Below are 15,168 nucleotides of genomic sequence, written 5' to 3'. Positions count from 1 at the left end.
GGGGGTTCTTTGTTTTAAACGAGAAAACAAAGAGGTTGAAGTCACAACAGTTGGACGCCTAAAGCACCACCCACGATGGAGATCTTACAATTCAAAGTAAGAAACTTTGTGCCAATCACAAAGTTAAAAACAGCCATGCAGAGTTCTCTAGCTGGAACAAACAAGTATAGCTTTGTTAATCTCTGAGAAAACAATGAATCACAACTGCAAGGATCTGCTCTCTCCTCCTGTCCTGTTTTAAAGCACTACTTAGAATAAGTTTTAACTAACCTTACAGATCTGCTTAGGTATATATTGCACCAACTGAAAAACCCAACAGGAAAATACGGTTTTGGGGAATAACTTGTGCCTCCTGCAGATCAGTGCTGTGCTTCATATATAACAGCAAAATACACACAGGAAGCTGCTAAAAACATATCTTCTCTACTGCAAAGAAGATATTACCTTTCAAGCTCTTCTCTCTCCCTCCTTTCCTGCTCCTCCTGTTCCCGCTGCTCACGGGCAAGACGCCTCTTTTCAGTAAGCAGCCTTGTTGCTTCTTCTGGGTCAGTTGTACCTGCAGAGGGCTTGGGGGCTGCTGGGGCTGGAGAAGGAGCTGGTGGAGCAGGAGGTAGGGATGGGCTGGCTGCTGAAACAGATGGGAAAGAAAATTAGTTTGTACAGACACAGTAGCTGAGATGTCACTCTCTGGAAAGGAACAGAAAGTACTTTTAAATGCACTGCAAAGTATTTTCAAGCTTATGTGTTTTTTTAAATGATTCAGAGGAGGAAGGGGTTTCTAGATGCTAGAGGTTCACATACCTCCAGGGAAGTTTGGTTTTACAGAGTATGTGAAAACAGCTGCAGCTGAAAGGGTAAGTCAAGTTTTCTGTCAGAACAAATGCTGACAGGAGCTTAACAGGAGTTATGCTGACTCAGCTAGTCCTTACCATCACATTTCTTAAGCTTGCCCAATTCTGTTTGAAAAGCAGAAATGAAACATTGTGAAATTATATTTTCTTCCGTCTGATCATCTACATCTGAAGATCAGAGCCAGACTGTTTGGGGATAGTCACTTTTGGTGACTTGGTGATCTCAAACATCAACTGTGTGAAGTGATCTGCACCAAGGGTAGGACTCCAGCTTTCATCAGTTTTGCAGCTGCTCCAACCTGAGGCAACTCATGGGACACAGATTTTTTAATTTTGCCACTATTGGTGAACTGTGGCTTATGTTCAAATTTCAATAGTGCCTTCGTATCAATTCTTTATTCAGGGCCAGCTTTGTCCATGTGACAGAGAAAATGTTACAGGTTTTTTTCAAGTAAAGACTAGTTCATATTTCTCTAAGTTTGCCTGGCATTCTCTAGCACAGGTACATCACTTTTTCTCTAGACACCAAGGGACCATTACCAACATACAAGCTAACTTAGGGAAGCATTCCCAGAGTAATCCCATCTGGGAAAGCTGACAACAAGGAGAGGGAAGACTTTGAACTGTCAATGAAATCAGATTGTGACCCTAGGACTATATATGTAAAATAAGTCATAAGGAACAGCAAGGGGATTATTTTAGATCTGCATTTCCAACCACCCACTGGGTTGTGACAATTTTCCTCACCTCACTAACAACTTCCAAAGAGGGGTTTCCTCCCTGATTCCCCCCCTTTTATACCTCATCATGTAAACAAACAAATTCAGTTGCTTTCTGTGCTTAATTCCCATCTGCTGACCTTTCTGCTCTCCTCTTCTATCAGCTAAAAACTACAGAGGTCTTTCTGTAACTGCTTCAGGGCTTTCCCTGTGAATTCAGATTATATTTCTACACCAGTAATTTAAAGAGTGCCAGGGCCTGTTCTCTAACCTTGAGGTGAGCTGGCACAGTTTAGCACTAGTGCAATGGAGAACTATTCTCTCACATTACCAAAGCAGGTATTCAGCCCAACGCCAGGGAACAGCCCAGGCCTGGGCTAACCTCCAAGATGTAGCTGGGAACTCAGAAAATTCTGGGATGTTGAAATATAAAAACGTAGGCAATTTGATCACTCTAAATCTTGGAAGCCCTTTAGAGCCATGCTCTTAGTAGCTTTGGGGACAGAAGGTAAGAAAATGAGAGGCTGCAATTACAGCCTGGATCAGAAACATACCAGAGAGCCTTTGTAATTGTAAACAGTATAAATGACAGAGCTCCTGCACCTCAGCCCTTTTTAATTTACTAACATGGGCCAAGGCAAGGCTGTTGCTTTGAAGGGAGCACAGCTCTGTGCTGCTTAGGGCTTGCTTCTTGCCTCAGGTGCTGAAGTTGACAGCATAACAAGTAGCTTAATGCACACCTGCCCTGCTGAAAAGATAACACCCAAAAGACCTTTAAAGCTTCATTGGTATTAGTGAAGTTGTGTAAGATTTGCCTGCAAAAGCTGGAACAGCTTCATCAGCAATTGCTACCTGCTGACCTCCTGGCTCCTATGAACACAGAGCTAGAAGGCAGCTGAGCCATACCAGTGAAAGGCCAGTGCTGTTACCTGTAGGGAATGAGCTGTATTCACCTGCAATACAGTCCCAGGAGAATCAGCAGCATTCCTCTAGCCCCAAATGCCGTACTTGCACCTCTCTACATTCTTGAATTCAACCAGTGAGTAAGTTTTGGCATCTGAGGCCTCCATCGGCAGTACAAAGCCATCCTATAACCTCACATATAAAATGCTCTGTCTGAGCTCTCCATTTTTGGTCCCAACCACCACACCCTCTGGCTTTGGGAAAAGACATTAAATTTGAAGGGCTGCTCACCACTTTGATTACAGTATCCTTCTCTTTCATTTGTCTCCACTTTATATTCTTGTTTGTATTCTTTATTGTGAATACAAACTTTTGAATACCTTTATCCCACAAAACCTGTTTCAATACTAAGAGACCTCATCACAAACTCAAATATTGACTGATGCTGCAAAGAAGGGGAGTCTCTCTTCCTCCTGAACTAAACAGTCAAGCAAGCATGACAGTTTCTCTGGTCTGTGCCTTGTACTGGGGAACTACAACTTGTAAACACTTGCAAAGTTATCTCAGTGGTATCCCTGAAACAGTTTTAAAAGGAAGCTTTCTCCTAGAAGGGAAGCAGGCAAAAGATGGCAATTAAATCTCCTCTACATGCCTATGACCAACAGATACATCCATTCAGTATTGTAAATATCTAGCTTTTTGTGGGGTTGCACCTTGTGTGGTAGGACCTGGGCATCAGACAGGAACTGCTGTAACTGAGCTTAATAAAACAGAATAAATCAATTCACATGAGGTTTTTTCACAGAACAAGCCCAAACTACACCTGCTGCAGTTGAATGCAAGATTACTAATACTTAAAACTGTTATCTGAAAGATAACTACAGGGCAGTCTACGAATTTTAAGTTCAGAATCCTAACTAACCCAACTTGTGGATCCCAGTGGTCACATTGGCCTTTCTATGTCATCCGCAAGAGACAGTTTATGCCATATTTAGAATGAACTAAAATGTCTGCTAGAACAAACATACATTTTTTCATTTCAGATTTACCTTTTGCCCTTTCTACACTTTATGATCATTATTTTATTTTTTGTATGCATCCTTTTCTGCATTGCTGCTTTTCAGGGTTGGTAGGGTTTGTTGTGGGTTTTTTGTTTGGTTGGTAATTATTTTTACTAACCCATTTTCCCTTAAAAATTCTCCCTATTCCTTTTTACTCTTCTCCTTGCTTTTTGCCTTCCACTTTATTTTGCTAATCTCTCCTATGATGTGGTCCTCTTGTAATATTATACATAAGCTAGCAGTGTTATCAGCACAAGTGCACTGTATCTAGCAGAGCTCGATGTCCTCACTGCTCACACTACCTTATGTGGTGTCTTCTGGTACCATTAAGTCTTCAGACCTTTATTGTTCTACTTCAACAGTTTGTAAAGAAGCTATGTTATGATAAGGGGGACAAAATTCCAGTCCAAAAGGGCAGGGAAGAGTCTTGTGAAGCCCCACTGTGTGAGGCAGCTAGGCGTGTTGTTTTGACTTAGAAGCAGGAGGGCTTCAACCTGTCTACAATTTCCTCATAATGGACACACATCTGCAGCAGTGTTGTGAAGAATTCAGATTAACCTTTGACAGAAAACTACTGAAAGCTACATCATCTCAGAGAAAGGGAAGGAAAAATATAAGAGGCTCTGACCCATTCCTTATCTTAAAGTAGTACGTCTTCTTACCTTGAGTTGGCTCTGCTTGGACAGTGAGCTGTTCCTGACTTGCAGGTTCTCCAGCACCTGCTGAAGGTCCTTTACTCTCTTCTGTCCTCACCTCATTGGCCTTTTCAGCCTCCTTTTCTGCTCTTTTCTTCTCACCCTCTGGTTTGATCTCTTTTTTGACTGGCCGGATGTTGCCAGGAGAGGGAGGACGTGTCTGAGCAGAGGAAACTTTGGAGGAACCAGGTGGGGAAGTTATCTGCTTGGGTGTGCCAGGCAAAAAAGGCAAAGACTTTGACGCATGCCTGTGTAATCAAAGAGTGACAATGCTCGTTTCCACCTATATGTCACTTCTACAACCAGAGCAGCTAAAAATAAAACCACTTCTCTGCTTCTCTATCAAGCAGGACTGCTGGCACAACTAATTTGCTTTCATGCAAAATGCCTCTCTGCAGCTCTCCAGATGTGTGAGTACTGAGCCCAGCCAGGAAAGCATTTTCCTGCCCTTTCCCCTTCCCCAGAGTAGTAGCAAGATATTTTTAAAAGCAGGACTGTCTTTCATTTTTTTTGCAGAGAGAAAACACCTACATCATCAAATAAGTTTGCCCTGTTTCACATTTAATTAATAGAACAAAGCTGCCTATAGCTCATGTCCAGCTAAACGTGTACTTGACTTACCAAACTGGAGAGGGAGCTGATGATCTAGCTTTGAGGCTGGAAGTAAAATGACCTCCTTTAAAGTTGGCTGAGAAGCTGGATGACAAATGGTCCTTTTCTCTTTTGTCAGTCTATAGCTCAGCAAACAAAAAGACAAAGTCAAGCCAGAGTTCACACAGCTAAAGAAAGCAAAGCAAGCTCAGTTAAGAATGAGGAGTTGGGGGGCTGAGAAAAAACAGTGCTGAGTCAGTGGTTTCTACAGCTTGTTTAACAGGTTTTTTAATATAGCTCCTGTAATCTGACACCATCTTTGTCAGTAGATATACATTTGACAACAAGAATCCTTCTTAATCATTCTCTACTGTCCTAAGATGCAATGGGCTAATTGCAGAGGCTTATTTTTACACAGGCAAAAAATTACCTTTTATAGTTTGATCTTTGCTGATTGCCACAGAATACCTTCCACTACTTCCCATAAACACAGTATTTCATTCGAAGAAAAAACAAAACAAACTCGCCCTCAAGTATGACTCAGCTCATACTTGGTCACAGTCTTCCTGTATAGCATAACATTTTGGGTTCATGCTTACAAGGGAACACCAGAGATGTCACCAAAGCTCTCAAATATGGTACACCAGTGTCCTGGGTTGCAGTGTATTCTATTACCATCCTCATGAGCTGTTAAAATCAGGTGGGGCAGTGTTTCCTTGCCTCCTTCCCCCCAGACTATCTTGCTGTTAATGGCCCATCATTGTCCTGCCGCCTGACTCAGAGATAACTCCCTCCGGACTATCTCCTGTTAATGAGCCTAATCAACACTTTGCCTCATGACTCGTTACCCCATTGTGAGATGCTCCGCCCAGGAGGGAGGAACCAAGCATCCCATCGTGGATATAATCTGAGGCTGAACACCAGAGACACGGGCTTCCCACTGGATTTCCAGAGGACAGGAGCTACACAGCCACCATTGGACTTCCTGAGGAAGAGCAGACTGTTTTACTACAGGATCACTGCTTCAGAGGACTGCAGCCACCATTCTACCAGACTGCTACCACCACCCTGCCTAACAGGGTGTCAGGTTGTACCTTGACTCTGTCAGTTTGACAGTGTTTTCTTTTATCTTTTTTTTTTTTCCCCTTTTCTTTAATTTCCATTAAATTGTTATTCTGACTTAGTGCCTCCCACTGGTTTGTTTTCAAACTAGTACAACCAGTTATCCTATTCTTTCTTTTCTTGGATGATTTTACAGCACATAATTTTTGCCATTGGTTCTTATACATGAAAGTGATTTCCTTTTTCATTCTTTACTTTTAAAAAATAAAATCCTAAATTGAGAAACATTTCTAACAATACAAACCAAAGCTATAACAGAACTACTGCTTTAAGGGAACATATCAGAATTTAGGCATCTATATACTTCCCCTATTTAAGTATAGACTAAAAACTTCATGGTTTTGGAATAATGAGCTGAGACTCTAGGAGTCTGAAGAATGTGAATAATGGAAAGTGCACTGAGCTGCCACTCAGCCAGCATAATGCAGAGGCTGCTGCTCACCACCTTGGCTGGGGCTTAAACACAACCCCTGCAGCAGGTGTATCATGAAGTGTGAGAGCCTCATCAGCTGAAAGCTGTGCAATGCTCGTCCCCTGAACTAAAAGCCAGGTTAACAACTGGAAAAGAAAGGCTGAAAACAACTTCATGAGCACATGATGTGCTGAGTTATCAAAATAAACACAGCCAGAATAAATGCATTACAATGAACAAGAGTTTTGGCTTGCTAGCAGTAACTCTCTATTGGATCTGCTTTGTTAGTACTGAAAGCAGAGCATCAGAAAATTTTTCTTTATATCAATAAAGTAAAAAGCTGAATTCATACAGAAGTTCACAGAAGAATAAAAGATTCTCCACATCATACAAGCTACTGGAAACAGCTCTTAACTCACTCATTTTATATTAACGACATTTTTACATCACCTCCTCCACCAAAAAGTAACAACCTTTCTTCTTTTTAATTCAGAAGAAAAAAAAAAAGCCAAACCCCAAACCACTTTTAATGAGAAAGACTCAAGAGGAAGAACCAATAGGCCAGGAGACTGCAATGCACTATGCACGTGCCATGAAATTTCTTTAGAGATACATCCCAGTGCTATGCCTTAGCTTAAACTTCAGTATACTACCCTCTGCCTGAAAGATTAAGTACTGGCTATGACCCATGCCACTTTGATTAACACTGCTTCCAACAAGGATGCCAACAGCAGCACTGCCTCTTGACCTTCTGCCCATCAGGCTGAACAAAAATGCAAGCACTTCTTACACAATCGTTTGCAGAGGTGACTTCAACTCTTCTTGCACTCCAAACTAGCTCAGGTTGTAGAGTACCAGGAAAAATATAACTGCTCAGGTTCAGCAAATGAATTTGAACTGGATCTGACTGCATCCCATTGGCTTGGAGCACAGTCAACACGAGTTTGTTCTACCTGTATCACACTGTTCTGATTTTCCTAAATGCTCAGATCAGTCCTAGTACTGCTGCTAAATTGTTCAGAAGGAACAGAAACCTGTGGAAAGCCTTGCCTATAAACCATGCTCCTAAACCAACTTCTTCCTTCCCAATGAGGAAAAGTTTACTAGCCTGGTCTTCTAAGAAAGTACAGATGAAATAAGTACTCTGTGCACTTGTGTATAGAGACATGTGAGTGCATGCATTCCCCCTCTTTATTCTAGGGGCTCAGCTGAATTTTCTAGAGGTCTCAGACGACATCAATTTCTGGAACCTTTGTGAAAACAGCCTGCTGGGAAAGACAAGTTCCCCTCTGAGGGAAAAGTGGCAACACCACCTTGGGCCTTAAAAGGCAACAAAGAATCCACTTGAGAACGAGGCACTGTGACTGCCTCTGTGAGAAGCTGAGGCATCTACTCTGCAAACATGGGTGTTCGGAAAACATCAGTGTTTTCCACATGGATTCTTTGGTGCATTATCAGGCTATGCCACCATGTAACGTGGCGTGTTTCAGTTAATATCCAGCCAACAATGACACAAACTGGAGAGAGTGAGGACAGTGCAGAGGGTAGGAAGCATCCCTGCAGCTATTCCAACCCTAACAACCAGTGCGGTCAGGTGGTCATGGCATGGGACACTAAGCACACGTGCCAAGCTTACCCCTGCAAGGTGCGTTGTTCTCCGACGTCCAACAGCATCAGTAGAAGCATAAAGTTTTGCTCGTTCTCCTGAATTCCTGCAGTTCATGGCCTTGTAGGACAGAGGACTGAGGGGGCTGCAAGATGCTGAACGGGGACAAACGGGGATAACTACGGTGTTGGTTGGGTTTGTTATTTATTAGTTTTAATTACAGAGTAGCATTGGAGAATTGACAGAGGAAAGCCAGCAGGAACAGAAAAGACCGAGAAAGACAGAAAAGAAAGAAAGTATTAATACATTGAGAAATCACTAATTATCAAGTCAGAACCATCATTTGACACGTTAGCTTGGCCACACATACAGTAAGGATGCAAGTTCAATAGGTGCTCGTGCACTTTTCCATTTGTAAACTAATAATTTCTTTCTTAAAAATTAAGAATTATGCCATGATAGTGGGTAGTAGATAGTATCAATATTTTCCTGTTAAGGTTTTGTACAACTGGTGGTTCTGAAAAAGCAGTAGAAACAATGGCTGGTCTGACAGGTTAGCTTAGTACATGCATTGAAATGAGTTTCAATTACATTCAGAATAGAAAACAATCGAACTAAAATCAGAATGCCTACGAATTGCATTGGAAGTGAAGAAAAATTAAAGGAGACATACACACAAAGATCAAAACCTATTAACAACACAAAACAGTTTCAACTAGGAAATCAATGAAATTGCTGCCTACAAATTTTAGCAAGTGATTTGTTTTTAAAATTCCTTCTTTTTAGGATTATTTTAACCCATCATATTTCTTGATACTGCTAGAAAAACAACTTGCTCAAATACATTCTCGACAGCAAACTATTTTACACATTAAAAAAAAAGCAGGCTGACAACAACAAATCAGCTTGGCAATTAGTATTTGAGTAACCAGGATGGCAGCTTTTGTTGGTTTGCACAAGGAAAAAGATTATTACCAAAAGACCTGACAATAGCAGGTATCAGATATACAGTGTTCTGATTTTATCTTCAAAGAGAACTTTAACTGCAAAACATAGCATGGGAAACTTCTTGCAGCAAAGTGTTCTTGGACTTTCTCTTGATTTAACTGAAGGAGAAGATTGGGAAAAACTATATTGTTACTGCAGAGCTTTATTTGTCTGCTCCTGTTTGTCTCTTCTGGCCATTTAATTGAGTCTTAGCACAATTATTATCCAGCATGTTACTTGAGGAAAAAAAAGGGGCTCTATATAGTATCTTTCCTATTCTTTTTTTTTTTCCACATAAAAGAAATTTAACTCCTCTGTTTTCTTAATAAAAAAAACCAAATCAAATCAATATTTCTTGCCTGTATATCCCTCTCTGAGCACACTTGAAAGAATGCAGTTCCACATACAGTTAATTCTTCTAGTCTTACAAAAGTACAGCTGCTGTTACAGGAAGAGCTCATAGACTTAACAGTACTAATGCTGCAAATTCTCCTGCACCAAGAGATTAACATTATGAATAAAGAGTCTCATGTAAGTGTTACAGCAATGGCACTAATGCTTGCCTTAGAGTTTACAGAGATTTATATTTAATGAGGAATTATGACTAACTTAAAAACAAGCAAGAAGAAAGAAAACAGGGATTTTTGTTTATGTTTTTATTTTGGTTGAGGGCATCTAAACCGGATAGGAGGCAGCAGCATAATGTATGTTTTACACCACTTATAAATTTATGTGGCTTCTGCTCTGTGATTCAATTCCCCTTCTGCATGCTAATTATCTGAAGTTACCACCAAGGATGACATCACAAGTATTAAAAGACAAACAGTTCATTTTCATTTGTGATGTTGCCAAACAATGCTTTAAGCAGCACTTCCAATGAATCATGTACTAACAGGATTACATCTATTCAGAGGAGCTTTTTGAAAGCCATTGAAAAAACATTTTGGTATTGAAGGATTTATTTAAAAATAGATCCAGATGTACTCTTATGCTGGATGTCCGTAATAGCCCACTTAAAATTTAAGGACATGAATTCATATTTAACTCAGTTTGGATTTTTTACCTTGCAATTTATTTTTACAGCCAAAGGGCAGGGTAATTTTCTAGGGAATAATGGCAGGCTGGGATGAGTGGAGTGCTCAGAGCACAACTATGAGCCATTGCTATCACCTGATCATTAATCTCCAGGAAGCATCCTGTATGAAGGGGCTGAAGCTATTGCTCCTAGAGAATAATACCTGGAAAACAATGAGCAGCTGGATTATGTTTCTGAGTGGTATGGTTCCAGTTAGCATAGGGAAGGCATTTCAGGGAATCATCTCAGACTGAACTGACAAATCAGTCTTTCCTGCTACTTGTAGCCTTTCTCAATATTCCACTCAGTTTAGACTTTGTTGTGCAGTATAAACAACAGCAGTGACAAAAAGCTTCATGCTTGCTCTAGGAAGGTAATCACTTGCATGCTACCTTCTCAACTATTCCCTAATGAAGAGCTGAATTTCCAATATCCTGCTTGGTAGGTGACATTAAATATTAATTTTACAAGGTATCATTTTCAAAGAGCAATAAAGAATTCTGCGCTTGTTAATTCAACTATTTGCAGAGTATCATCCACATTTTTGCTCCTACAGCACTACCCCTGTGGAAATGTACTGCAGCCTAATTAGTTACAAGAGTTCTTAAGTGAAAGCTTCTTTAAAAGTAATCTTAGCAGATCTCTGTTCCTTCTTACCTTCTATGTTCTTTAATTAGAATAAAAATCCTGTCCACATCAGACAAGAAAGACTTGCCTAGACTTACAGTAATATATTGCTGCACGTGCTGTGTGTAATGGTAAAGTTCCCAGTGGATGATTATAAAACATCCTATTATAAAACATCCTATGATAAAAGAAGAGGCAGCTGTCACCTGCCTAAAATACATGATAAGCAAGTATCCCCTGATCGTCTTTGCAATACAGTTTTGCCTGGGCCTTCAATTACCCCCTAGTAATATCATCACATTTCTGCACATTAATTTTCCCTCAGTAAGTACCATCAGGGAGCTGTTCTGGGGTAGGCAGACAACTTTACAAATATTATAACCTCACTAAACCTGCACATTTAACTTCACGTGTATTAAATGCACAGTAGCCAGGGCCTATCTTTATACAAGTCTAACTTTCTCCATATGGGAAGTGCTCTGGTAGGGGCTGAAACTCCTTTGCAGCAAGCAGCTGACAGCTTTAGCAGTGGATGTGCTGAATCAGCTCTTTCCAACGAGGTGTGCATTTCCTTATACAGCCATGGTCATCGTGATGTTGTTGCCCTGCATGTTTTGTACTCATTTATTGCATTGATGAAGAGGCAAAAGTAAGAAAGAGGTGGTAGGAGAAAGAGAAAGAGGCATAGCAAACAACTGTACAAAGAAGCTTTCATGCTGTCGTGCACACTAATCATGGATATTCAAGTTCATTCTGGGATGCTACCACACACTCATAATTAGATCAATGACTTTACAACATCCTGCAGGGAATCTGCAAAAATAAGTGTCTGAGACATGAAGCCTCTGTTTTTATAGGATTACCTGCATCTCCAGACAATGCAGCTGTGCTTTTACTCCGAGCCAGGAATGAGTGAGTGGGCGTCAGGAGCCTGCTAACGATGCTGCTCTCCCATGGACTGAGCTGAAGACGGCGAGCTGAACATGCACCATACAAGCAAGATGTTAGATCAAACACTTCACAAATAACCACAAGCTGCAGGAGTATTAGTACTATTTCCTCACTGCTGCATACCATGAAAATCTTGAAACTATCCTTCAGAGATCAAAAGCATACAATAGTTCAGTGTTTTGCATTTTATTATTACTCCTTTTTAGCACAAGAACTCCTATAGAAACATGTACACCTGAACATTTAATTTGTGCTACTGCCTGTGGCATTATGGCAAATTGTTACCAAATTAATACAGATATTTTGCACATCTGCCACATTCCGTGTTAGGAATGATAGGATAATTTCCCTACTGGGAGAACAGTTGCCACTCCTAAATATAGACTTCAACAGAGATGTTTGTGTCCCAAACTCTTCCTACAGAAAAGATGTATAAACTTTCCAGTTACACTTAAACACCTTCCAAAGTTTGCCACCTACCTAGAATAACCAAAGAAGGTTGCTTACTGCTATACAGAGAATTGCGTCAATGAGGTTTTATTGAAGCGTTGCAAAAGGAGAGTGCACCTCAACTGCCGATACCAAGCTCAGCAGCTACAGTTGTGTCAGTAATAGGTGAAGCCACAGAAAACATTAAATATATTTGATCGTGAATTCTCTGCCCAAAGATCTCTGCCCAATGATCACTTTCCATGTAGAACAGTAAAAAGAATCAACTTTTCGCATCGTTGCTCTGTTTTGAAAATGCACTACATGTTGACTTGGCTACAATCACACTGTTGCTTTGCTTTTCCCAGCGTTGTCTAATGCAAACATAGCTTGTCAATTAAGTCCTTTTATCTTGTAAGGTTTCTTTACTTTTTTAAAAAATACTAATTAAACATTTATCATGGTGAAGAATTAATCAGAAAAACTGCATAAGTTAATCTCTGTATTGAATTGGGTATTTCCTTGATATTCCAATACAACAAAATGTTTTATAATGAGCATCACAAGCCAAAACATTCAAGTAGTTCCCAAAGTAGTTCATTATAGCAAGCTTACACTATAGCAATAATCTTGATATTGCAAGCGAAATCACGTCTTCTTACATCTTAGCATTCATTTGCCTTAGTTTAGCGTTTGCAGCAACAAAACTGCAGCTTGAATCTGTAAGGCTCAATCTCTGTAACATTCATTGAAGTGACTGGCTGTAATAAACCTGACATTCATTTGCATTTTTAAAGGAAGAGATCCATCACTTTTAATAGACATAAACTCTGAATCTGTCTTTAATCTACTCCTTGCTGAGCCCCATGAAAAGACAGGCTGATCTCAATCTCCTCCTATGAAAATATAATTGCTTAATCTGCCCTCAGTGCTGTTTTGCACTTCTCAAATTGCTGCCTTAAATTCTGCTAACTCAATAAGGGGCATTACTATAGAAATATAAGACTCTCAAACACAGCAGGCTCTCTTCATGACTGTCCTTTTACACAATGTACTATTGCCAAAGCTTTTTGTGATTAATGGTTCCATTCTGCAATGGTACAGATCACACAGACACACAGAATACCCTACAGAACCTCCATTACAGCACACACATTTATCATTAAGCTTGCAGTTTAACAATGAAGAAATCACAGAACTACCATTAAACTGGATGCAATAACAGTAAAGCCTTTGCTTCCTTTCATCTCCAGGCACCGTGCTCAGTATGATCACTGTTTAAAGCTACTGTTGCAAGATAACAGATTCTTTTTTGTGGTCTCAGGGTTTAAAAGTGAGGCTCACAGGTATGATTGTGGATCAGTCTGGAGAAACTCTTCTACTGTAGTTTAACATAAAGATCACACAACTTGAGAAAGCAGTCCCTGATGTTTTAGGCCAGTAAACATATAAATACTATATATACCATTCATTTCTTGGAGTTTATCTGTGCATTATAAGTAAATGTCACAACATAAATATGTCGCTGTGGGGCAGCTGCAAGCCTTACCTCTCATTGAGGCCACAGAGAGGAAGTAATCTCAAGAGGATACAGCTAAGAGACTGATTATTTAGAATACCAGTCTCACCTGCCATGTCTCACATGTCCCTCACCCTAAAGATGAGTATGGCTTAATTATTTTTGGCCCTAACTCTGGGGACCTCGTATCCTATTGGAAGCAGTCACGTGTCCATAGCATCTAACTAAAGCAGTGAGGCAGTGTTTGGGAGTGAGCTAGCTGATACACACAACAGTGAGCTAGGAGAGTCCTACAAAACCTTTCTTCTCCATATAAGCAATAAGCCTGGTTCAGAGTTGAAATAGTTTTAGCCAGGATCTTGGAGTGAAGTCTCCCTGAATCTCTATAATGAGTTTAGATCAGAGTTCTTTTAGATACACATACTGAATTTTTCAAAGGCTCAGGTCCCTGAAGGCATCATACTTGACACTTTCAATACATATTTTATTGATTAGCACCACCATTCACCTAGAACAGACAAACTTTCACCCACTTAGTTCCGAGTACAAGGGTATTAACACCTAAATGCATTGAACAGCTTCAGTTTGGTGTCCAAACCACACTGGAGCAAAACTGAATACCAAACAAAGAGCATCCCAAAATAATAAGATCAACTTTAAGACAATGAGGTCAGGGGTTTTTTTCTTGCTCTTGTTTTTAATGCCTCAGGGTGACATTTTCAAGAGTTAGTGTTTAAAACCATCTGACAGACAAGAGCAAGCAGTATTTTTTGTTCTCATAATGTGTTAAGCTATCATTCTGAGGGCTGTTTCATAGAATAAAATAATGGTTTGGGTTGGAAGGGACCTGAAAGATCATCTAGTTCCAACCTTCCTCTCATGGGCAGGGACACCTTCCATTATACCAGGTTGCTCAAAGCCCCATCCAGCCAGACCTTGGGCATCCACTACTTCTCTGGGCAACCTGTTCCACCTGTCTCCACCAACCTATCTCACCAGCCTCAGAGTGAAGATTTTCTTCCTAATATCTAATATCAATTACCTCTTGGCCCTATTACTACATGTCCTTGTAAAACGTCCTTCCCCAGCTCTCTTGGAGGACCCTTTTGCTGTAAAGTCTCCCCGGAGCCTTCTCTTCTCCAGGCTGAACAAGCCCAACTCTCTCAGCTTTTATTGCTCTGTTTTCACACAGGAAGCACATTTGTGGTAGGGTTGCTGGTACAAGCAATTACCCTTACCCACAGCCATAAGCAGGTTATTTTTAACAGATTAAAGATCTTTATAACTTAACTTGTAACTAAAAATCACACAAAGTTGCAGGGAGCTGGCAAAAGTAAACTGGTTACAATCATCTGTATTTGTCTTCAGGATATACAACCTGAATACTGGAAAGTTGTCTTAGCAGCAACAGAATAATTTGCAAGTAAGCAAACAGCAGCAGTTGATTAGTTGTAGGAACAGATGGGAAGCAGGGATTTAACAGGCCTTCTGATGAGCACCACGAAGGAGACTCTCATTGATAAATGTGGTGTTTGCTTATACACATACACAATATGGTGACGAGTAGATAGGGGAAAACTGCTCTTTCAACAGGAAACAATGCTGCAGTCCCTGAATGTC

At 40.4% G+C, this 15,168-nt stretch overlaps 1 protein-coding gene across 12 annotated transcripts in view; it reads right to left on the bottom strand.

The window, feature by feature from the left end:
- MAP7 (microtubule associated protein 7) overlaps positions 1-15,168 on the bottom strand; it is a 111,712-nt gene that overhangs the window by 14,454 nt on the left and 82,090 nt on the right. For 8 of the 12 annotated variants that reach the window (XM_042017448.1, XM_042017456.1, XM_042017444.1 and 5 more), the window contains 5 exons: positions 11,513-11,626; positions 7,991-8,139; positions 4,851-4,960; positions 4,197-4,477; positions 445-628 (listed from right to left, as the gene is read on the bottom strand). In XM_042017448.1, the coding sequence (XP_041873382.1) occupies positions 445-628; positions 4,197-4,477; positions 4,851-4,960; positions 7,991-8,139; positions 11,513-11,626 (838 nt within the window). The remainder of the gene's footprint in view (positions 1-444; positions 629-4,196; positions 4,478-4,850; positions 4,961-7,990; positions 8,140-11,512; positions 11,627-15,168) is intronic. The other 4 variants (XM_042017446.1, XM_042017455.1, XM_042017452.1 and 1 more) reach the window with 2 other exon arrangements.

This window comes from Corvus kubaryi, unplaced genomic scaffold, assembly GCF_017639235.1.
Source record: "Corvus kubaryi isolate FWS band 111438036 unplaced genomic scaffold, C.kubaryi_AGA036_p1.0 split3-73, whole genome shotgun sequence".
Lineage (NCBI taxonomy): Eukaryota > Metazoa > Chordata > Aves > Passeriformes > Corvidae > Corvus > Corvus kubaryi.
This window is presented reverse-complemented; position numbering and strand designations above follow the sequence as displayed.